The sequence below is a fragment of the Podarcis gaigeae genome (assembly GCF_964106915.1).
Source record: "Podarcis gaigeae genome assembly, chromosome: 2".
NCBI lineage: Eukaryota > Metazoa > Chordata > Lepidosauria > Squamata > Lacertidae > Podarcis > Podarcis gaigeae.
The window spans coordinates 118,424,296-118,447,808 of record NC_139679.1 but is presented as its reverse complement, the minus strand read 5'-3'; the positions used below and the strand labels follow the sequence as shown (position 1 = coordinate 118,447,808).

The 23,513-nt window shown below is 48.3% G+C and overlaps 2 protein-coding genes across 7 annotated transcripts in view; one reads left to right on the top strand and one right to left on the bottom strand.

Annotated features, from left to right (window-relative positions):
- Nucleotides 1–23,513, top strand: part of LOC310837365 (uncharacterized protein) — a 50,713-nt gene that overhangs the window by 9,028 nt on the left and 18,172 nt on the right. For 3 of the 4 annotated variants that reach the window (XM_083723874.1, XM_083723876.1, XM_083723875.1), the window contains exon 5: nucleotides 628–3,241. In XM_083723874.1, the coding sequence (XP_083580000.1) occupies nucleotides 628–1,970 (1,343 nt within the window). In that variant the 3' untranslated portion in view covers nucleotides 1,971–3,241. Of the gene's footprint in view, nucleotides 1–627; nucleotides 3,242–23,513 lie in introns of those variants that run through there. The other variant, XR_014560512.1, reaches the window with a different exon arrangement.
- On the bottom strand, nucleotides 4,340–16,099 carry LOC310837608 (uncharacterized protein). Of its 3 annotated transcripts, none has more exons than XM_083724468.1 (6): nucleotides 15,925–16,099; nucleotides 13,049–13,583; nucleotides 11,206–11,329; nucleotides 8,680–9,261; nucleotides 5,537–5,617; nucleotides 4,340–5,110 (listed from the first exon to the last, which is right to left on the bottom strand). In XM_083724468.1, the coding sequence occupies exons 2-6, from the start codon at nucleotides 13,376–13,378 to the stop codon at nucleotides 4,638–4,640; spliced, it is 1,590 nt and encodes a 529-aa protein (XP_083580594.1). In that variant the 5' UTR covers nucleotides 13,379–13,583; nucleotides 15,925–16,099; the 3' UTR covers nucleotides 4,340–4,637. The 3 variants fall into 3 exon arrangements, with proteins under 3 accessions (XP_083580594.1, XP_083580595.1, XP_083580596.1); XM_083724469.1 differs by having other exon boundaries at nucleotides 13,049–13,522; XM_083724470.1 differs by having other exon boundaries at nucleotides 8,680–9,258; nucleotides 15,925–16,098.

Genomic DNA, 23,513 nt, shown 5'->3' with positions numbered 1-23,513 from the left:
AACCAGGCCTTTGGTTGATCTGTTTGACATCCTATACCCTTTTAAAATGTGGCTCTTTTCATGGGGGGGGGGGCATTATTGTGTTGTTATTTTTATTCTGATCTTATATGTTGTGATCTTTTCTGTGAACTGCCCTGAGACCTCCGGGTACAGATCTGTATATAAACCCAATTAATAAATAATAATAATAATAATAATAATAATAATAATAATAATAATAATAATAAAAACAGCCTCAGTCCCGTATACCTGAAGGAGTGTCTCCACCCCCCATCGTTCTGCCCGGACACTGAGGTCCAGCTCCAAGGGCCTTCTGGCAGTTCCCTCACTGCGAGAAGCCAAGTTACAGGAAACCAGGCAGAGGGCCTTCTCGATCGTGGCACCCGCCTTGTGGAATGCCCTCCCACCAGATGTCAAAGAGAAGAACAACTACCAGACTTTTAGAAGACATCTGAAGGCAACCCTGTTCAGGGAAGCTTTTAATGTTTAATAGGTTATTGTATTTTAGTGTTCTGTTGAAAGCCGCCCAGAGTGGCTGGGGAAACCCAGCCAGATGGGCGGGGTATAAATAATATATTATTATTGTTTATTTTATTATTATTAGTTTGCCTGTTTTATGTGTTTCAGCTGGTTTCGGTTGGGCTCATGACGATGAGGAAGAGGAGAAGGAAGAGAAGCCATGTCTGGGGGCCCCTGAGCAAATGGAACCGCAGGGTTTTTCCCGAGAAAGACTCTCCTGGTGCGAGGAGAATGGAGGCATTTCTTCTCATCAGCCCGACTCAGAACGGAAGACCCACCCTGGAAAACGACCAGGCAGCTCCCTTCCTCCTTGGGGAGGTGACGAGGATCTTGGCGGAAGTGAAGAGGAGGGGATCCTCCAGCCTGAAGAAGAATGTTCATGCGTTCTGGGCGAGAAGTCCCTTGGTCACATTTGCCACCCGAGGATCCACGCGGGAGAGAAACCGCACAGTTGCGCGGTGTGCTCGAAAACCTTTGCGCCGAGATCTGGGCTGGTTGCCCACGAGAGGACGGCGCACGCAGGAGAGAAGTCCTATCCCTGCCTGCACTGCGGGGAAAGCTTTGACACGAGCTCCCATTTCGCCTGGCACTTGCGGAGCCACGCCGGGGGGAAGCCGTACGAGTGCTTCAAATGCGGGAAGAGCTTCCGCAGCAGCCACTCCTTCGCCGGCCACCTGCGGAGCCACGTCGGGGGCGAGCCCCTCGAGTGCTTGCGCTGCGGGAAAAGCTTCGGCGCCCGCTCGGATCTGACCCGGCACGCGAGCGAGAAGCCCTACCAGTGCTTGGATTGCGAGAGGAGCTTCGGCCAGAGCTCGCAGCTCGCCGCCCGTCGGCGGGCCCACGCGGGAGAGAAACCTTTCACGTGCGGCGAGTGCGGGAAGATCTTCAGCCGCAGCTCGCACCTCCACGGGCATCAGAGGATGCACTGCAGCGACAAGGCCCACAAGTGCCTGGACTGCGGGAAAACCTTCAGCGGGAGGTCGCACCTCAACCGGCACCAGAGGATCCACACGGGGGAGAAGCTGTTCAAGTGCTTGGTGTGCGGGAAGAGCTTCTGCATGAACTCCGACCTGGTGGCGCACGAGAGGATCCACACGGGGCACAAGCCGTACAAGTGCGCCGACTGCGGGAAGAGCTTCAGCCAGAAGCAGCACCTCACCAGTCACCAAAGGACCCACACGGGCGAGAAGCCCTACGTCTGCCTGCACTGCGGCAAAGGCTTCAGTGTCAGCTCCAACCTCAACACGCACGAGAGGACGCACACCGGCGTGCGGCCCTTCAAGTGCTCCGACTGCGGGAAGAGCTTCAGCCAGAAGTCGCATCTCATCGGCCACCAGAGGATCCACACGGGGGAGAAGCCCTACCTGTGCGTGGACTGCGGGAAGAGCTTCAGCTCCAGCTCAAACCTGATGGCGCACGCGAGGACCCACACTGGGGGGGAGAAAGCATAGGGTCCTCTGGGAGACGCGCCGGAAATCCAGCGGTGCCTCGGTTTTTGAACGTCTCCATTGACAAACATTTCAGTTTTCAAACACCGTAAAGCCAGAAGTAAATGCTTTGGTTTTCAAACATGCCTTGGAAGTCAAACATGCCACGCAGCTTCCACTAAGTGCAAAATCCTGAGGCCTAAAAAGGTGAAGATAAAGGGACCCCTGACCATTAGGTCCAGTCGTGGCCGACTCTGGGGTTGTGGCGCTCATCTCGCTTTATTGGCCGAGGGAGCCGGTGTACAGCTTCCGGGTCATGTGGCCAGCATGACTAAGCCGCTTCTGGCGAACCAGAGCAGCACACGGAAAAGCCATTTACCTTCCCGCCAGAGCGGTACCTATTTATCTACTTGCACTTTGACGTGCTTTTGAACTGCTAGGTTGGCAGGAGCAGGGACCGAGCAATGGGAGCTCACCCCGTTGCAGAGATTCGAACCACCGACCTTCTGATCGGCAAGTCCTAGGCTCTGTGGTTTAACCCACAGCACCACCCGCGTCCCTATCTGAGGTCCCATCCTGAGGCCTAGCTGTCGGCTATTGAGTTTTCGGTTTTTAAATGTTTCAGAACTCGACTGTCTTCCTAAACGGATTATATTTGAAAACCGAGGTACCACAGTGAATCCGACGGACAAGGGGTCTCGGTCAAGTAAACGCCCCGCTTTCAGCAGCACTCATTCCAGCGGCTGCCGTTCAGAGACAGCCTCTAGACATGTCCTCCATGAATTTGTCTCGCCCCATTTTAAAGCCGTCCAAATCTGGCCTCCTATGGGAGCAGATGTCATAGCTGAACTCTGTGCTGTGGGACCAAGTACCTCTTTTTGTCTCTCCTGAATCTCCCGACGTTCACCTTCATCAGGATAGAGGAAGCGGCCGCATCCCGGGCCAGACCATTGGTCTACTTAGCTCAAGACTGTCTACACTGACTGGCAGCCGCTCTCTGAGAAGTTTCAGTGGGTGTTCTCCTCCTGCCTCCCCGGATGATGATAGGGATTTTGAACCTGTGATTTTCTGCCTCTGGTTTATATTTACTCTCAAGAATTCGAATCCGCATTCTCCCAAATAGAATTCCCTTTTCCTTGTACCACCACCCCGATATTCCCAATGGGCGATATTGTAGGATTTGGGGATCTTAGGGGTGGGTTGGAGGGGGGGAAACTAAAGATATAAAGGACTGTGTATGGCATGTTGGTGCTCAGCTGTTGGTGACTTGTAAGGCAATAAAAACTAAGACAGAAGAGGGCGAAGGTTGATCTCTGAGGCCCCCAGACACAGGGTTAGATCTTACCAGCGAGGAAATTTCAGCTGAGCATATGAGAAACCTCGATTCCACACAGACTGCTCTTTTATCACAGGGGCATTCTGCAACCTGACACATTCAACGTGCGTTCTGCAGCCTGCCAATAACAGTGCAATTGGCATGGATTTATACTGGACTGTCCACACATCATCCTTTATCAGTTTGTTCCCGACCCTCCCACATTATTGCATCTACATTTTAAGAACATACGAAATGGATCAGGCCAGGGACCCATCAAGTCCAAATTCTCCAGTGGGAAGTCTAATAATAATAATAATAATAATTTATACCCTGCCCATCTGGCTGGGTTTCCCCAGCCACTCTGGGTGGCTCCCAGCAGAATATTATTAATAATAAAAAAGCGATAAAACATCAAACATTAAAAACTTCCCTAAACAGGGCTGCCTTCAGATGTCTTATAAAAGTCAGATAGTTGTTTGTTTATTATTAAGCGGGACCTGAGTGCATCAGCACTTTCCAGCAACTGATATTCAGTAGTGTATGTTGCCTCTTAACTGTTGAGGCAGAGCATAGCCTTTGTGGCCAGTAGCCATGGTTTCGTTTAGCCACCTTTTAAAGCCAGTCAGGTTGGTGGCCGCCAATGTCCCTTGTGGCCCTCTGCCCATTCCACTGTCTCTGTTCATGCCATCTCTCCAAGCGGAGACTGGACACTGGGGCATAAATTTCCCCAGCATATTATTTTTCCACAGAAAATTCCTCCGCTTCTTTCCCTGCTCTCCTTTGCTCAGTATGCAAGGAGTTGCAGGTGCTGGCATTGTCAAACAAAATGGCCGTGGACCAATAGGGCCGGAAGTTCCCAATCCCTGCTGTAAATAAACCAGTGCCCCTTAACACTAAATGTGCATGTGGACAGACTTCAGCTCTTCCCATTCTTGAAGCCACTTTTTCTACTACATGGCTTCAGGCCTATAAATTAGGCTCGGCCCAATCTGTTGCCAAGGAACATCGATGAAGTTCGAGTTCTGAAAAAAACACACACCCAAGGATTTCCCCACCAGAAACAGCAGCCAACTGGTTCACTTTTTGCTTTCTTTCTTTTTTAACTTGATGCCGGGGCTCAACGTTTATGAAAAAAGAAAGAAAATACTTTATTTTTTAAAATAGGGTTTTTGTTAGCTTTCGGCAATGGCAGAACAAACGGCTGTTACGGCGAAGCCTTCGGTCTGTTGATAGCGCTCTCTTCTTAACCCTAATGGGAAAGCAGGGGTGTGTGTGGAAGAGAAAACAACTCTCAAGAGGTTAACCGAATTAAAGAATGAAACACGGCAAGCTGACAACCGCAAGCTCTTGTAGGGGATTGCAAAAGGCGAGAGTCAAGGGCTGTAGTTCTGAGGCCGCCTCCTGGTACGGGCCCTGGGTGTCAACGGCCGCCTGGGGACGCCCAGGCGGGAGGAAGAAGGGCCTGCAGGCCGGTGGTTGGATTGGGCCGTCCGTGGCGGCCATGCTTGGCGTGAGGGGGCAGTGGCCATGGCCGCCGGAGTGGACGACTGCCGCTGCCATATGAGCAGCTCCAGAAGTTCTGTCTGCCGTTGCATGATGGCAATGATCTGCTCCGTGCCCACCCTGTCCTTCTCGCGGTCCTCCAGGTCTGCTTTGGCGTAGCCATCGAGGGCGGAAAGGATTCTGTCGGTAGCCGCCTGCATCCGCAGGTCCGCTGCCATCGCCAGCTCCGCAGCCAAATCGTTCCTGGTCTTCTTGTGCCGGTTCCGGATGTTGGCAAGGCGTTCAGCGGCCGAGAGGCCCGTCGGCCCAGGCAAGGGGCTGTGGCAAGGGGTCGGGTGCACGTCTGGGAGCAATTTGGGAAGCGGGGAGGGGGAGAAACAAAAGCAGAGTGAGGGCATTTTGAAAGGCTGCAAGGGATTCTGGGAAGGGGACGGTCAAGCTTATGAGCATCGCTTGAAGGAGCTGGGATGGGGAGCCTGTGGCCCTGTGGCTCTAATTCACATCACCCTCAGAGGCCGTGGATGATGGGAGTTGTAGTCCAGCAGCACCTGGAAGGCCACAGCTTCCCTGACCCTGCTAATATTAAACCCATTCTCTTGATGTGGATTTTTAATGTGGTCAACATGCCAAGTTCCTGGAAAAGACCAGGCGACCTCTAAGGTCCCATCCAACTCCCTGAGGTTCTGCAGAATTCATTCAGCACTCTGAATTCATCCATTAAACATACGAAACATTCAGCATACGAAATTCATGCCGCATTCCCTCTTACCTGCTGTGGAGCCAGTGGTGGCTGGGCTGCCAGGGAGACTGGGCGGGGCAGGTGGCAAGGGGTTGAGCAAATGATTGGCTTCTAAAAAACAAAGGGAAGGGCATAAAATATAATTTTGCATCACAATATACCGCCTCTTTGCACCCGAACCAACTCAGACCTTGCGTTCACCATCAGAGGCTCTGTGTGTTCTCCCACCACTGAGGGATGTGTGGAATGTGTTAACATGGGAACGACCTTTTCAGTGGTGGCTCCTCTTTTGTGGAATGATCTCCCCACGGAAGCTCACCTGGCACCACTGCTGTCTGTTTTTAGTCATCAGACAAAGGCATTCTTATTTCCCCCGTCAGGTATGTCAGCGGCCTTTGTTCTGCTCATCCTTTAAGCGGTGTGGGTAGGACTTATCCTTTTAAGCATTTTGTCAGATGACAATCTTAGCTCTTGTTTATTGCCGTTTTTATGTCTGATTATAATGCTTTCATTTTGTTTGTTTTTTAACGGTGTGAGTCGCTTTGAGGAAATGCTGAGGCTGCTGATAGCCTTAGCAAAGGCCACTGACAGCAGTAAATCACAGCAAACAAATTGGAATTAACTCTTTATTCACAAAAACAGGAGTGTCAGGCCTAATGAGCACAGCAACTCATCTCTGGCAGGTGTTGCCCCATGAAGCAGTTGCTGAGATTGAAGGCCCTGCCTCTTCTCCTCTCCAGGGTTTCCCCCAAGCAATCTGAGACTACGCCTGCATGAAGCTTACTTCTCCCTCCGCCCTTTTCATGCCCCCCTGGTTCTGGGAATCGGAGGGGAGCTTCTGACAGCAGGAGGGGGAGGAGACACCTGACCCATCTCTGCCTCTTGGTCTTCCTCCTCTCCTGCTTCAGCTTCTGCATGATTCTGGACTTCTCTCTGCCACAGACTCTCCCCGCTCACTAAGCCCTGTTACCTCTTTGGCTTCCAACACTGCCTCCTCCCAGTCTTCTCCCTCCGACCCCTCACCACTCCCTGGGCTCTGAGTCTTCTTCCCCTGTGGGTTCCCCAGCTGGTTGCGCCTACCATTACTCCGGGTCCGGCCAGCCCATGACAGCCGCCAAACGTAGGTGGCTTAAAACAGCGGTGAGCAACTGCTGGGAGGGAGAGATAATTCCCCGAGACAAGCAGCTGCAGAATGGCTGGATTTAATTTTAATATGCCAAACGCAGGATTTAGATGATGGCAATGCTGGGCTAACCAGGTCATGCATGGAGCGCTGGGCCAAACAGCAGGAGGAAGAGCTAGAGGATTTGCTGAGCTTATCGACCTGAAAATTGTGCATCCTCTCAAATTAGCTCAAGGCTGGGTTTCCCACAGGAGGAGGAAAGTGCAAAGTGGGAAACTGGCTCATAAGCTAAAACTAAAACAGGAGGCCAGAGGGAAACCACAAAGAAGACTCCAGAGATAAGGATATAAGAAGAGTCAATGGCCCACGCAGTCCAGCATCCTTCTCTTAACATGGCTGAGAAGATGGGGAGTCCAGAAGAAGTACCTGTTTGCAGCAGTGCTCTCTCCCCTTCTGCAGTATCTGGAAACTGGTATTCAGAGACGCACTGCCTCCGACAGAACACAACCATCAGGGGTAGCAGCCAGCCTTATTCTCCTTCGTGAGTTTGTCTCTTAAAGCCATCCAAGATGGCCGTGAAGGCCATGAATGTCCTGTGTGAGTGTCTGGAGGCAGCTGGAGGATGGATGGCGGCTAACAGATTGAGGTTGAATCCTGACACGACAGGGGTACTGTTTTTAGGGGACAGGGGACGGGCAGGTGTGGGGGACTCCCTGGTGTCCTGAACAGGGTAACTGCCCCTGAAGAACCAGGTGCACAGCCTGGGAGTCATTTTGGACTCACAGCGGTCCATGGAGGCGTAGGTTAATTCTGTGTCCAGAGCAGCTGTCTACCAGCTCCATCTGATACGCAGGCTGAGACCCTTCCTGCATGCGCACAGTCTCACCAGAGTGGTGCATGCTCTGGTTATCTCCTGCTTGGACTACTGCAATGCACTCTACGTGGGGTGACTTTTGAAGGTGACCTGGAAACTACAACTAATCCAGAATGTAGTAGCTAGACTGGGGACTGGAAGTGGCTGCCGAGACCATATAACACCGGTCCTGAAAGACCTACATTGGCTCCCAGTATGTTTCTGAGCACAATTCAGTGTTGGTGCTAACCTTTAAAGCTCTAAACAGCCTCGGCCCAGTATACCTGAAGGAGCATCTCCACTCCCATTGCTCAGCCCGGACACTGAGGTCCAGCTCCAAGGGCCTTCTGGCAGTTCCCTCACTGCAAGAAGTGAGGTTGCATGGAACCAGGCAGAGGGCCTTCTCGGTGGTGGCACCCGTCCTGTGGAAAACCCTCCCATCAGATGTCAAGGAAATAAAAAGTGATCTGACTTTTAGAAGACATCTGAAGGCAGCCCTGTTTTTAATGTTTGATGTTTTGTTGTGTTTTTAATATTCTGTTGGGAGCCGCCCAGAGTGGCTGGGGAAACCCAGCCAGATGGGTGGGGTATAAATAATATATTATTATCATTGTTATTTAAAGAAGGACTTTCTTCTGTCTCTCCTGAGCACCCCAAGCATTCTGCTTCGCTGGATGTCTCCCTCTGGGTTCCAGTGTGCCGAGAGAGGAAGAAAAACTTCTCTCTATCCGCACTTTCTCCACACACTTTTATTGTGTCACCACACTGCGCACCCAATTATTCCTCTTTGTGCTGAGAGAGGGAAGGAGAAGGGGACAGAAGGGAAGTGAAACCTGACCTCTCGTCTTCATAAATACAGTGGTGCCTCACAAGACGAAATTAATCCGTTCCGTGAGGCTCTTCGTATAGCGGTTTTTTCGTCTTGTGAAGCAAGCCCATTGACAGCTTAGCGGATTAGCGCTATTAGCGGTTTAGCGGCTTTTAGCGGATCAGCTGATAAGCGGCTTAGGGCTTAGGAAAAGGGGGGGGGAAAGGGAAAAAACCCCGCAGGAACTCGCAAGACATTTTCGTCTTGCGAAGCAAGCCCATAGGGAAATTCGTTTTGCGAAGCGCCTCCAAAACGGAAAACCCTTTCGTCTAGCGGGTTTTCCGTCTTGTGAGGCGTTCGTCTTAACCACAAAAAATGGGGGCACTTACCCGCAGCCGGCCGAGGGGTGCTTATCGGCTCCTCAGAGTCGTCCTCTGTTTTGCACACCACGGTGGTGGAATCCACTGAATCGACGAGTTCGATGGAGAACTGGGCAGAGGGGTCGAAGAAGTTCTGGGGCTCGAGGTAGTCCTCAGACTCGTGGGGGCCCCCCTCCTCCAGGCCGCATGGGGGACAATCATCTCCCCCCGACTCCTCCTGGTGTCCGTAACTCTGGGCCTGCCCCGGAGGTTGTGGCGCTCCGGAATCCAGAATCTGCTCCAGCTGGTCGTAAAAGGGGCAGGTGAGGCGCCCTGTCCCGGAGCAGTTGTTCTCTTTGACCTTCTTGTAGTCCCGGCGCATCGTCTTGGTCTTGGTGCGGCACTCCTGGGCTGTCCGCTCGTGGCCCCTCTTGGCCATCTCGTTGGCAATGACCTGGAAGGTGTCCATGTTCCGGTGGCTGCTCTGAAGGACCTGTTGGATCTTCTGCTCACCCCAGATATCCAGGAGATCAATCACCTCGGCGTACGACCAGTTGGTGCCGCGGCGGCTCATCTTCGGGAAATGTGGCATTGGCACGGCAGAACCAGCTCCTGCCAACAGGGAAGCGGGAGAGGGTGAACCTCTGCTCTTTTTTATTTTTAGTTCAACTAAGGCAGAGGGGGGATGTGGGTGGTGGTGTGGGTTAAACCACAGAGCCTAGGGCTTGCCGATCAGAAGGTCGGCGGTTTGAATCCCCACGACGGGCTGAGCTCCCGTTGCCTACTCCTGCCAACCTAGCACTTCAAAAGCATGTCAAAGTGCCAGAAGATAAATAGGTACTGTTCCAGCGGGAAGGTAAACGGCATTTCTGTGCGCTGCTCTGGTTTGCCAGAAGCGGCTTAGTCATGCTGGTCACATGACCTGGAAGCTGTACGCCGGCTCCCTCGGCCAATAAAGCGACATGAGCGCCACAACCCCAGAGTCGTCTGCGACTGGACCTAATGGTCAGGGGTCCCTTTACCTTTAAGGCAGAGGGAGGTCCAACTTTCTATACCAAGCGGGCTGCAAGAGTACCTTGACACGGAACTACCTTGTCGCTCATGGTGGCAGGGAGCCGAGGCCAAAATCTGAGCCCTCCACCACAGCCCTCATGCTGCCTTCACAAAGCTGGATAAACAGAGAAAGCGCTAACTAGGCTTTGGGAAGGAGACAAGAGGACTCTAGGACCCTGTCAGAGCCCTCACACCTCCTTCCCAAGCCCAGTGCTTCGCTTCCCTGCCTTTGGCAAGGTAGCTTGAGGGCTTCAAATGTTGCCGAGGGCCGCCAAATGAGACCTCAATGGCCACATGTTGGACCACCTTGATCTAAGGCAATGTTGCAGAGGCTCAAGCCCGGAGTCCAAAAGTGGCCCTGCAGACATATTGACCTGGCCCTCAGGAGCCTCCCTAAGGCACACCCCTTCTTCCCAGACCATGCTCCCTCGGTGGTCTTGCTCTGGCCCTCTTAGGAGTCATTCTGCATGGATCAAATGTCGCCTCAGAGTGAGATCACTCATTTTTGCTTGACCAGATGGAGAGAACAGTGTGTGTAGAGAAAGGGACTTCTTTTTTAGGGGGGTGTACCTTGCTGGAATGTAAGTCTACATTACAAAGGTCAAGAGCTACACCTGTTTCTTCACCCACTTTTGCCTCTGCCCGCCTCCCCCCGTCATGTCGCCCTTGGAGGGCAGCTCATTAGGGAACGCTGCCCTCAGACCAACAACGGCTCCCCGCGCCTGGTGTGTACAGTGGTACCTCAGGTTACATACGCTTCAGGTTACAGACTCCGCTAACCCAGAAATATTACCTCAGGTTAAGAACTTTGCTTCAGGATGAGATCAGAAATCGTGCTCCGGCGGCAGTGGGAGGCCCCATTAGCTAAAGTGGTACCTCAGGTTAAGAACAGTTTCAGTTTAAGAACAGACCTCTGGAATGAAGTTCTTAACCCAAGGTACCACTGTAATTTGTTCCGGAGGTCCGTTCTTAACCTGAAACTATTCTTAACCTGAAGCATCACTTTAGCTAATGGGGCCTCCCGCTGCCGCCGTGCCGCCTGAGCACGATTTCTGTTCTTATCCTGAAGCAAAGTTCTTAACCTGAGGTACTATTTCTGGGTTAGCGGAGTCTGTAAACTGAAGCATATGTAACCTGAAGTGTATGTAACCTGAGGTACCACTGTAGATGCATTTCTGAGCTAGGTAAATCCCTGGTCTGATCCGGCACAAGGCAGCGCTCTGTGTTTTCTTTAGCTCAGAAATTTGCACATGTATTGCAAATACAAAGCTGCACACAGTTTTCCACCCGCCCCCTGCAAAGATGCAAAAACTGCTCCCTCGCCTGCCGGTGGCCCTGTTTCCCTGCCCTGCAGATAGATGTGGCAATCCCCCCCAAAAAAAAGCTGCAATCAGGCAAAGCAGTAATGGTGGTGACCGACAAAGGTTTTCAGGAAGCAAAATTCAGCACACAGAATACACACATGCCCCTGGCTGGTGTCTCGGGGGCAGAATGAGGCCTTACCGAGTGAGCTGGCTTCTCTCTCCAGCCTCTGCTTGGCCTCCCTGCGGAGATACCGCTGTCTGTCCAGCAAGGTGTGGTCGGCCTCCGGGGAATGGACGTCCATCTCGTCAAAAAGGACCGGCACCTGGGAACAAAGGCAGAGGGCTGTTGGTTCACACATGCTACGTGTTCATTTATTTACTGTAGTGGGTGAGGAACCCCAGGCCTGAGGGCCACACGTGGAGGGACCCCTCTCCATCAGTGGAACGTTGGTCCCCAGGACAGATCTACTCCACAGTACACATCAACTCTCCTCCCTGTTACTCTTTAATTCGTTTTTTGAAATATTTATATTCCACGTTTTTCACTACAGTCGTACCTTGGATCCCGAATGCCTTGGTACTAAGACGTTTTGGCTCCCGAATGCTGCAAACCCAGAAGTGAGTGTTCCGGTTTGCAAACGTTCTTTGGAACCAGAACATCCGTCGGGGCTTCCAATAGGCTGCAGGAACTTCCTGCAGCCAATCAGAGATGCGCTTTGGTTTCCAAATGTTTTGGAAGTCATATGGACTTCCAAAACAGATTCTGTTTGACTTCTGAGATACCGCTGTATGTTAAATTTAAGAAATTCAATAAATACAACAGTAAAAACATCTATGAATGCTGGTTAGTAAAAAGAAATTGACACTGCAAAGCCCTATGGAGAAATCTCTGAAACAACCATGGGATATCAGCTCCGCCCAAGGTATGATGGAGAACAGCAACAACTGGGAAAAGATAGACATAACATCTTGAAAGGACAGGAAGAAACACCACAGACAGAATAATTGCCACACACAGGAGAAACAAGGATATAGTTTGAGTGCCTCAATTGTAGTTCTATAAATAATTTAATGTGTCAACATGAACAGAAGTTATTAATATTGCAGTTGTTGTATAAGGGATTATTATTTTGACTGAAATGTAATTGAAATTAGTAAGATTTTGGAACGCAGAAATGAAGGAAATAATCAAACCATCAGTTCTAGCATTCTAGCAATTCTAGCGGGGAGTGGGGGGTGGGACCTAAATTATATAATTTGGTATTTGAACAATTGGTATTAGTACAGTCATACCTTGGAAGTCAAACGGAATCCGTTCCGGAAGTCCGTTCAACTTCCAAAACATTCAGAAGCCAAAGCACGGCTTCTGATTGGCTGCAGGAAGCTCCTGCAGAAAATCGGAAGCCGCGGAAGCCTCGTCGGACGTTCGGCTTCCAAAAATAGTTCGCAAACCGGAACAGTCACTTCTGGGTTTGTGGCGTTCGGGAACCAAAACGTTCGATAACTAAGCTGTTTGAAAACCAAGGTACGACTTATAATTTGATACTGTTATAATGAGGCTATTATTGGATTATAACTGAAAACTAATAAAACCAAGGTACGATTTATAATTTGGTACTGTTATAATGAGGCTATTATTGGATTATAACTGAAAACTAATAAAAATAATTGTCTGAATGACACAGGCAACGTCTAAAAGCAGGAATGATTCCTGCTGTGCATTGATGCATAGCTGTCAACGTTTCCCTTCTTTTAAGGGAAATTCCCTTATTCCGAATAGGATTCCTCGCAAGAAAAGGGGAAAGTTGACAGCTATGCATCTAGCAGCAGGGAGTTCCACAGGCCACAGCCTGTCATACTACATAGTAAAAGGCAACCAAACCTCAGGGGAAATGAGCGACCACAATAAGTCTTAAGGAGTTCGGTGGTCCTTAAGGCATTTCTGGTCCAGGTCGGTCAGGGCTATGTAAATCAGCAAAAGCAGCCGACCTGCTCACAGGTGGGCAAGCACTTTGGTTCGATCCCCGGCTCCTGCTTTTTACCTGCTGCTCCCGCCTCCTTGATCCTCGTTGCCTCAGGATGAGCTCCTCCGGCTGCTGAGGGGGCCCCCATCCCGAATGAGGCGACTGGATGAGTCTCAGGTGCTCCTGGCCGTGGGCTTCCCAGCCCTGAGGCACCTCTTCGTCCAGCTCCCGCTTGACCTGCTCCGGCCCTGGCCATCCCAAAATGTCCCTCAGGCTCCCGGCCCGGATGACGCAAGGCCCTTTCGCCGGTCCATCTTCCTCTTCCTCATCCTCCTCTTCCATTTTTATCTGCAGCACTTGGTCTCCGGCCATCTGGAGGTTGGCCGTCGCTGCCCGCTTGGCAGCCATTTTGTCCTTTCCAGCCTTGTGCCAACGTCGGCCTGCACCGTGTGTTGCTCACAGACCTCCCTCTCTTGCTGCGAGCATTGGGCAAACGCCGCCAGTTCCTCAAACTGATCTCCCAGGGTCCTTTTTTTTATTTTCCCGATCGTGCTACAAATTATTTAGGGCGTTTAGACATACAGATGTCAGCATCACACACAAGGTTTTGCTCCTGCAGTGAAGACATACAGAAAACAGAAGGATGAGAGAGAGAGAGAGAGAGAGAGAGAGAGAGAGAGAGAGAGAGAGAAACACCCAAAAATTAACCTGTTAAACTGATATTCCATGTCTGGGGTGGGAAATTTCTTTCATTTTTAGGGCCTTATATGCACATTTTACTTTTGTTCAGTAGGCCAGTTTCTGCTCAAAGCTCTGTAACCACGTGATGGAATGATGGAAACAGAATATTATTATTTTGAGCAGGGCAGCTGCCGAAGGAGAAATGTGAAACTTTTTGCCATGTAAATTAAAAATACTCTGTTTTGTCAATCACAGTAATGTGTGCATTATTTTCGTGATAATGCACGAAATCCTAAAAGGGAGCCAAAAAGAACTTGTGTGAAGCTTGATGCTTTTAAAACTAAACACACAAACACACACATACTTTCTTGTGGCTGAGACAAATTAACGACACCGGGTTCAGTGTCCTGTCCTGTTTCCTGGATTTTGTAATATCTTAACCAGTCCATGAAACGCAGGAAGTTTATTCTTTTGCACTGTCTTCCTGTAAGCAATGCGGCCAAGGCTCTTCAGTGGGGTTGGTGGAGAAATTTGATTCAGTTTGCATTTAAAGACAATCTTACGCAAATGGCATTTTGTGGAAAAAAACTCGCAAAATGGAACAGCCATCCTTTGAAATTTGCGCTTCTCCAATTTTTGCAATGCAGTCCTCCAGCCATGTAATGTGAACAAAAATGGATAGAGTGTGCATTGAAATGTATATATTAGTGAAAACAAAACAGAATTGTATTAGGAGAAACTGCAAACAAAACTGCATATTAGGAGTAACTAGCAGTAAAATGTGAATTGATTTTCACCAGGACTTGAAAATATAAATTGCAAGCTGATGTGGAAGTGTGGAGAACAGAACTAAATATTAGAAAGCGAGATACTGAAAGAAATTGGATTTAATTTCTATTCATCCCTACTCTTACGTATGTGCCATTAATAGCCTGGATAGTTCAGTTGGGTAGAATGTAGTCCTGATAACACCAAGGCTGCAGGTTCGATACCCATATGGGACAGCTGCATATTCCTGCATTGCAGGGGGTTAGACTAGATGACCCTCAGGGTCCCTTCTAACTCTACGATTCTATGAAAAATATTAACACTCTGCATCCAAGCAACTCAAATTTCCCACTGCAAAGCACTTGAATTCCGACGTTGGCATAAGTTATACGAAATGTGCATACATACACTCATTGTGCTAAGAGGGGCGCATAGGAGGCAACTCAGCATGGCTTTAAAAGAGGATTAGATAATTTTGTGGAGGATAAGGCCATCCATGGATATATAGATACACACATACACACACACACACACACACACACACACACACACACAGATAAAGACTCCATGGCACCTGTCATTCATAACACTTAATGCATCTGATGAATATACACATACACACACACACACACACACACACACACTGGTACCTCGGGTTAAGTACTTAATTTGTTCCAGAGGCCTGTTCTTAACCTGAAACTGTTCTTAACCTGAAGTACTTTAGCTAATGAGGTCTTCCGCAGCTGCCCGGCCGCCGGAGCAAGATTTCTGTTCTTATCCTGAAGCAAAGTTCTTAACCTGAAGCACTATTTCTGGGTTAATGGAGTCTGTAACCTGAAGCGTATGTAACCTGAAGCGTATGTAACCCAAGGTACCACTGTTTGTGTGTGTATACACACACACACACACACACACACACACACATATATATATACACACACACACACACACACACACACACACACATATATACACACACACACACACACACACACACACACACACACACACACACACACATATCTATACCTGTACACACACACACACAGTATATAAGTTACGGATTCACTGACGTGGGAAGGGTTTTGTGTGAGCATTTTGCTCCGTCTTGGGTGGAAAGAGGGAGGGGACGTCACTCCTGGCTGACACCAGCTGTTCTTAACCTCGCTTGCGCCTACAAAAATTAAATTCTTTCCTCTCTTTTTTTGCAATTGCAATGAATACAACTCTGCCCCCGCTACCCCTCCATCATAATAGAGTGGTACCTCGGGTTAAGAACTTAATACGTTCTGGAGGTCCATTCTTAACCTGAAACTGTTCTTAACCTGAAGCACCACTTTAGCTAATGGGGCCTCCTGCTGCTGCGAGATTTCTGTTCTCATCCTGAAGCAAAGTTCTTAACCCGAAGTACTATTTCTGGGTTAGCGGAGTCTGTAACCCGAAGCGTCTGTAACCCGAGGTACCACTGGAAATGGAAGCTGCATGCAACCCACTTGAGAGCTCACCTCTGCGGGGATCTGGCCCCCTTCCTATGGGGAGCAAGGGCTCGGCTTCCTTTCTGCTGCACATGCAGCCGCTGCGAGATTATCGATTATCGCTGCTGTTGCTGCTTTGCAAGGCTTCAAACAGGTCATTTCCTCCCCCGCCCCCACCAGGAAGCCGCTTTCATGCCTCGCCAGCTGCACAAAACTGGGGGTTGCTCTTTCTCAGGCTTTCTAGGCAAGCGGAGGAGCTCGCTCGGTTTAACCCTGCAGCGCCCCTCTGACACAAAACGGTGCAGGGAATAAATAAGAGCTTTAGGAGAGGCCCCACCCGCCCTACGCATTTGTAACGCAATAACACCTTGATCGCCCATGAGATGGGGGCTGTAACATCTGGAAGGCCGCAGCTTCCCCTCCCCTGCTATCCTGCTAACATTAAACCCATTCTCTGGATGGGAATGTTGAATGCAGTCAACAGGCCAGCTTCCTGGAATAATAATTATTATTATTATTATTATTATTATTATTATTAGTTATACCCCGCCCTCCCCAGCCAAGGCCGGGCTCAGAGCAGCTTACAAGCAATAATAAAAACAAGATGAATGATTACAACTTAAAAACAAAAATAAAATACAACATTAAAATAATGGAACATTAAAATATTAAAATGTAGCCTCATCGCAGGAGGAGAAGGAAAGGAAAGGAAAAAGAGAGAGGGAAGGAAACAAATTGGCTCCAAGCCAAAGGCCAGGCGGAACAACTCTGTCTTACAGGCCCTGCGGAAAGAAATCAGATCCTGCAGGGCCCTGGTCTCATGAGGCAGAGCGTTCCACCAGGCCGGAGCCAGAGTTGAAAAGGCCCTGGCTCTGGTTGAAGCCAGTCTAACTTCCTTAGGGCCTGGGACCACTAGGGTGTTGTTATTTATGGACCTTGAGGCTCTCCGTGGGGCATACCAGGAGAGGCGGTCCCGTAGGTACGAGGGTCCTAGGCCGTGAAGGGCTTTAAAGGTCAAAAGCAGCACCTTAAATCTGACCCTGTACTCTACCGGGAGCCAGTGCAGCTTGAAAAGCACTGGGTGAATATGATCCCATGGCAGAGACCCCGTGAGGGGAGATCTAAAAAGAGATCTCAAAAAAGAGATCTAAAAGAGGGAGATCTCAACAGGCTTGGGCAGAAACTAAGGTTTGCAGAAAAAGGAATAATAATAATAGTAACTGGGTGGGCGAGGGAGAATCCTAAGGGGTGTGTATGTGTGAAAATGGCTGAGCATGCTCAGTGGCTGCAGAATTTGGACCATTGGTAGGGAAATGCAATGGAGTATCCTGGAGGAAGGGCATGGCTGGCAAAAACCAGGCACAAGACAAGCGTACACCATAAGTGTAGCCGGGGGCAGGAGGGGCAGCTGCTCCCCCACAAATCAAGTAAATAAATAAAAATACTTATCTAACTGACCAATTGTGTTGCAGATAACTTGGTTCTGCTTAACTTGGTTTTCTTAACATAAAGCCTGCCCCCCAAATAAATCCTGGCTACGCCCATTGCATTCACTATCGGCACATATTTATTATTCATTTTAAATGAAACGAGCAGTGAACAATTGTATTATTTATTCCTTTATTCTCTATTCCACTTAATCACCGACGTCTCTAACAAAATTGCAAAAAGGGGAATGATAAAAATTCACCATGAAATCTAATGAGAAATGCCTGCTGAAGAAAGGAGGTCTTTGTCATGCGCCTGAAGTTCTGCAGAGAGTATGGCTTAGAATCATACAATGGTGGAGTCAGAAGGGGACCCTGGGGGTCATCTAGTCTGACCCCCTACAATGCAGGAACTGCAGCTAAAGAGTCCCTGGCAGATGACCATTCCAAACTCTGCTTAAAAACCTCCAAGGAAAGAAGAGTCCACCACCTTCACCAAAAGCATCCCAAGAACTATAAGGGTGTTAAAAGTTGTTCAGAGGCTCTCATTCCCCTCACGGAGCTGACAGTTCCCAGAGTGGTTGTTTAATAATAATAATAATAATAATAATAATAATAATAATAATAATAATAAATTTTTATTTATACCCTGCCCTCCCTGGCCAGAGCAGGGCTCAGAGCAGCTAACACCAGTAAAATAATAATAATAATAATTATTATTATTATTATTATTATTATTATTATTATTATTATTATTATTTTAAAACCAATTTAAAATACAGGTTAAAATATAATTTAAAATGCAGCCTCATTTTAATAGTAGCCCATAGATCAAAACCATAAGGGGAGGGAAACACAGTGGTGCCTCGCAAGACGAAAAGAATCCGTTCCACCATTCTCTTCGTCTAGCGGTTTTTTCGTCTTGCGAAGCAAGCCCATTGACAGCTTAGCGGATTAGCGCTATTGGCGGTCTAGTGGCTTTTAGCGATCAGCTGTTAAGCGGCTTATCAGCGGATCAGCTGTTAAGCGGCTTAGGAAAAGGGGGGGAAAGCGAAAAAAACCCGCGGGGACTCGCAAGATTTTTTCGTCTTGCGAAGCAACCCCATAGGGAAATTCGTTTTGCGAAGCGCCTACAAAAAGGAAAACCCTTTCGTCTAGCGGGTTTTCCGTCTTGCGAGGCGTTCGTCTTGCGGGGCACCACTGCATAAGGGTCAGACCAAACCAAAGGCCAGGCGGAACAGCTCTGTCTTGCAGGCAGTGGCGTAGCGTGGGTTGTCAGCACCCGGGGCAAGGCAAGTAATTTGCGCCCCCTAACCGGTGGATTCGCGCCCCCTAACCGGTGGATTCGCGCCCCCTAACCCTAACCCCCAGATGTTGCGCCCGGTGCGGCCAGCCCCCCCTACACCCCCCATGCTACGCCACTGCTTGCAGGCCCTGTGGAAAGATGTCAAGTCCCGCAGGGCCCTAGTCTCTTGTGACAGAGCGTTCCACCAAGTTGGGGCCAGTACTGAAAAGGCCCTGGCCCTAGTTGAGACCAATCTAACCACCTTGCGACCTGGGACCTCCAAAATGTTGTCATTTGTGGACTTTAGGTCCTCCGCGGGGCATACCAGGAGAGGCGGACCCATAGGTACATGGGTCCTAGGCTGCATCCCTTTCCTAGGGTTTTCTCTGCAAATTGTACCTCTGTGGGGAAAACGGGTCAACTTAGCAACTCTCAACACCCTTTAAAAAACTACAGCTCCCAGAATCATTTGGGGGAAGCTGCTGCAAGTGGTCTGTACTTCCAAGGGAGACAATGGAGTGTGCCTCCGGAGGTGAACTCAAACTGCTGGAGAATCTGTCACTTTGCATTTCTTAGTACAGAAAGTATTGATCTGATGTGTAGAGATCTTTCCTATTGTAATTACCGGTAGCTCAAAAGGGTTCTGGAAACTTCTCTGCGTGAAAGAAACAAGCAGAAGGTTATTCCTTCAGAGAAGCTGAGTACAGCTGGCTTAAATTGGTCCTGTTATCTCTTTCTGTCAAGGTCATGCTGACTGTAATAATAAGGCCAGAAGGAGCCTGGGTCTCACGCTTTCGCTTTCTATCTCTTTTCCTCCTGGTGTGGTGTTTGGTATATAGATAGTGTTTAAGGTTTTAGTCTTATTTTAAGTTACTGTAAGTTTAAGTTAAGTCTGCTGCAACTGGATTTCTTATGGACAGTGCCAACCCTGAATATATTGGATTTGTGACCATTATGCTCATTTGACTTCCGTACCAGTAAAGCTCTGCTGGATGAAACACAATTGCCTCTGGCCTATTTTGGGGGGATCTTGCAACGTGTTTAAGTTTTTACTCTGCTAACTATACGTTAAGAGTTCTGCTCTGGATCAATATTGAGTAGAATTCATGGCAGAATCACAGCGCCTGCTGTGGTTAAAGGGACTAGTACCTAGACTAGTATTTTTTGCTCTATAAGACTCACTTTTTCCCTCCTAAAAAGTAAGGGGAAATGTGTTTGCGTCTTATGGAGCGAATGCAGGCTGCGCAGCTATCCCAGAAGCCAGAACAGCAAGAGGGATTGCTGCTTTCACTGCGCAGCGATCCCTCTGGTGGTTCTGGCTTCTGAGATTCAGAATATTTTTTTCTTGTTTTCCTCCTCCAAAAACTAGGTGCGTCTTATGGTCTGGTGCGTCTTATAGAGCGAAAAATACGGGTAACTTGTACCTGCTGCCTCCCGCATGGTAAGGTGTAGTTGTGGCAGCCATTTGCACTGTATTTCTAGATAACCAGCCGAGGCAGTTCAGAATGGTGCAACTAACCTGCTGACCAAATGTACGGGTATCATTTCAGAGATATCAAGGTCTTACAATAAAAGCAATCTGTGATATACTGGATTAAAATATAAATGGAGCGGCGCCAACTTCCCCCAAGGTTAGCCTATCTACAGGAGGGGAGGGGAACCAGATGCCCTCCAGATACCTCCGTTGGTTAGAGTGTGGTGCTGATGAGGCCAAGGTTGCAGGTTCGATCCCCGTACGAGACAGCTGCAAATTCTTGCATTGCAGGGGGTTAGACTGGATGACCCTCAGGGTCCCTTTCATGTCTACAATTACAGGGAACCAGACAGAGGGCCTTCTCGGTGGTGGCGCCCTGCCTGTGGAACGCCCTCCCACCAGATTTCAAAGAGAACAAGAACTACCAAACTTTTAGAAGACATCTGAAGGCAGCCCTGTTTAGGGAAGCTTTTAATGTTTGATGTATTACAGTATTTTAATATTTTTTTTGGAAGCCACCCAGAGTGGCTGGGGAAGCCCAGCCAGATGGGCAGGGTATAAATAATAAATAATAAATAATAATTATTATATTATTATATTGCAATTCTGTGATGCTGGACTCCATCTCCCGTCATTTCTGACCATTGCCCATGCTGGCTGGGGGTCACCCTACATATTTACAGGCCTCTGTGTGGGCTTTGCCTTCTTCCCCCAAAGAATCCTGGGAGCTGTAGTTTGTAAGGGTGGCGAGAGCTGTTAGGAAGCAGAATTGGATACATGTCGGAAATGTAAAGAGATGAAGGGAACGTTTTTTCATATGCGGTGGACATGTAAAAAGGTAAAAGAATATTGGGAAATGATCTACGATGAGTTGAAAAAAAAAATGTTTAAAATAACTTTTGGCAAAAGACCAGAGTACTTTTTGTAGGGAAGAATTTAGATTGAAGTGCCTTAGTGTCAACAAAATTTATTTATGTATGCAACAACGGCAGCAAGAGTTTGGTTAGCCCCAAGATGGAAAGTGAGGGAGGTCCCAGGCAAAGAGGACTCACAATGTAAGATGGTAGAATATGCAGAGCTTGCAGGTTTAACATATAGACTAAGAGAGCAAGAAGAACAAATATGGAAAATATTTATTGAGGATATGGAAAACAACGGTACCCAGCTGAAAGCGCTGGCAGCCTTAAGATAAAATCAACAGTGTAATTAATGTTTGAGCGATGTAGAAGTGAACAGACGAAAACGGCGACAGCAAAATATGCAGGAATGAAAGATAAATAAAATGAACCGAGGAAAGAGAAGGATGGAAGTCACGGGATATCTAACAGCGTGCAAAATGCTTATTTTAAGATTTAAAACTGAAAATTTAATTTTTTTTGAGAGTTGTTAGTTTCTCTGTAGGAAAAACACTGAAGCCTAATTTGATTAGCAGAATACCCGGCCTCTAGTGGGTATTTACGGCATGTAATGCCTTGAAAGAAAACATTATGAAAATGATATATAGGTGGTACATGACTCCAGTCAAGCTTGCAAAGATATACCATGTGTATATCTGTACACATCTGTATATATCTGTATATCCATGTGTATTTCATGCTGTACTCCAGAACGGCCCCTCCCTTCAGGCTGTCAGTTTAAAAAAGGGCTCAACTGTCACTTCCCTCAAGGTGCTTCGTTTCCCTCAGTCAGCATGTTACTATACTACGTTTATCTACTATGAAAGCTTTGTTTCATATACCGTATTTTCCGCCCTATAGGACGCACTTTTTCCCCTCCAAAAATGAAGGGGAAATGTGTGTGCGTCCTATGGGGCGAATGCAGGCTTTCGCTGAAGCCTGGAGAGCGAGAGGCGTCGGTGCGCACCGACCCCTCTCGCTCTCCAGGCTTCGCGGACCTCTCCGCAAGCAGCGGGAGCCAGCGCTGGGCTCCCACGGCTTGCAGAGAGCTGCCTGTTTGGGGGCTGGGGTCGGGGGAAGCTCGGGCCTCCCCCGCCCCAGCCCCGCGCCTGGGGGAAAAATAATTCCCCCCCTTTATTTCCCCCCCAAAAAACTAGGTGCGCCTTATGGGACGGTGCGTCCTATAGGGCGAAAAATATGGTATATCCAGTGAGCTGTTCACCTCACTGGATGAAAAGACACACTCTGCTAAAGGAGAACATGGAATAAGTTAAGCGGGACGAGCAAGGAGATATTTCTCAGACAGGAGGCCAGATTTTTATTCAACCCCCCCCCCAACACCACTTGTCACTCCCAGAGCCCCCTAGGAAGACTGTTAGACCACTCTGAGAAAGAAGAGCTCCGTGAGGGGAATAAGGGTCTCTAAATAACTCTAAGGTGGCCATATTTCAAACAGTGAAAATCCGGACAGAAAAGTTGTTGAGGTTGTTGACCTTTTTTTTTATTATTAGCAAATTCACCAAAAGCTGAAAAATGAACTTTCTGAGCTATTTCTAAGGATAATCGACAAAAACAACACTGCCAACATGGATTGCCTTACGTCCAGATTTCCCCGGACATTATTTTTATTATTGCCAATTTCCACCCAGACACTGCTTCCAGCTGTGGTATTCCGGATATGTCCAGGAGATTCTGGACATATGCCAACTCTCACCACCCTTAACAGCTCCCAGGATTTTGGGAGTGGCATGATACTGCTTTATCGTTTTGATGACGCCTCAGAGTGGAGACACTGAAACATAACTTAACTTTGGGCCAGTGGGTCTATTCTGCATAGGACCTCAATAAATCCGCAGTTCCCAAAATGTGGTCTGCAGGCTTCATTCAGGCATGCCCACATTTAATTTCATAGTGACTTTTAAATGAATTTCTATTGCTTCTTTTATTTGCCACATTGTAATTTATTGCATTACCATTTGAATGTTATTGGACGCAAACAGACGCACAATTTAACAAATCAAAGCAGCAATGGAAATTCCCTTTTAAAATTACACAGCATCCAGCACAGTGCGTTACAATTGCTACAACAGGCAGCAAATTCATTAAGTGCCCCACCAACACTTTCAATTTTCAAGCGGTCCATATGGCACAGAAAGTTTGGGAACCACGGCAATTGGTATTTTTTCAAAACCAAAAAGAAATGGGGAATAGACTCATGTCCATAAAGGTAGTCATCATGGCACTGTGTGGTATGGTCTTAAAAACGAGGATAACAAACTCATTTTTTATTTTACTTCTGGAAATGTAAGCCATTGAGGTGGACGTCTTCAAAAATCAAGTTCAAACTACCCATCCTGTGATAGGAAACGGGTAACAGCTGTAGCAGGGAGGATATAACTCCACAGATAGGCAAAAATGCAAATAGCAAATGAATCATTTCCAATCAATCAGTCAACTGTAAATGAACATTAAGAGGGAGACAGAAAGACGACATCTTCAGCTGAAATCTGGAAAAGTGACTGCTTGGATGGGAGACA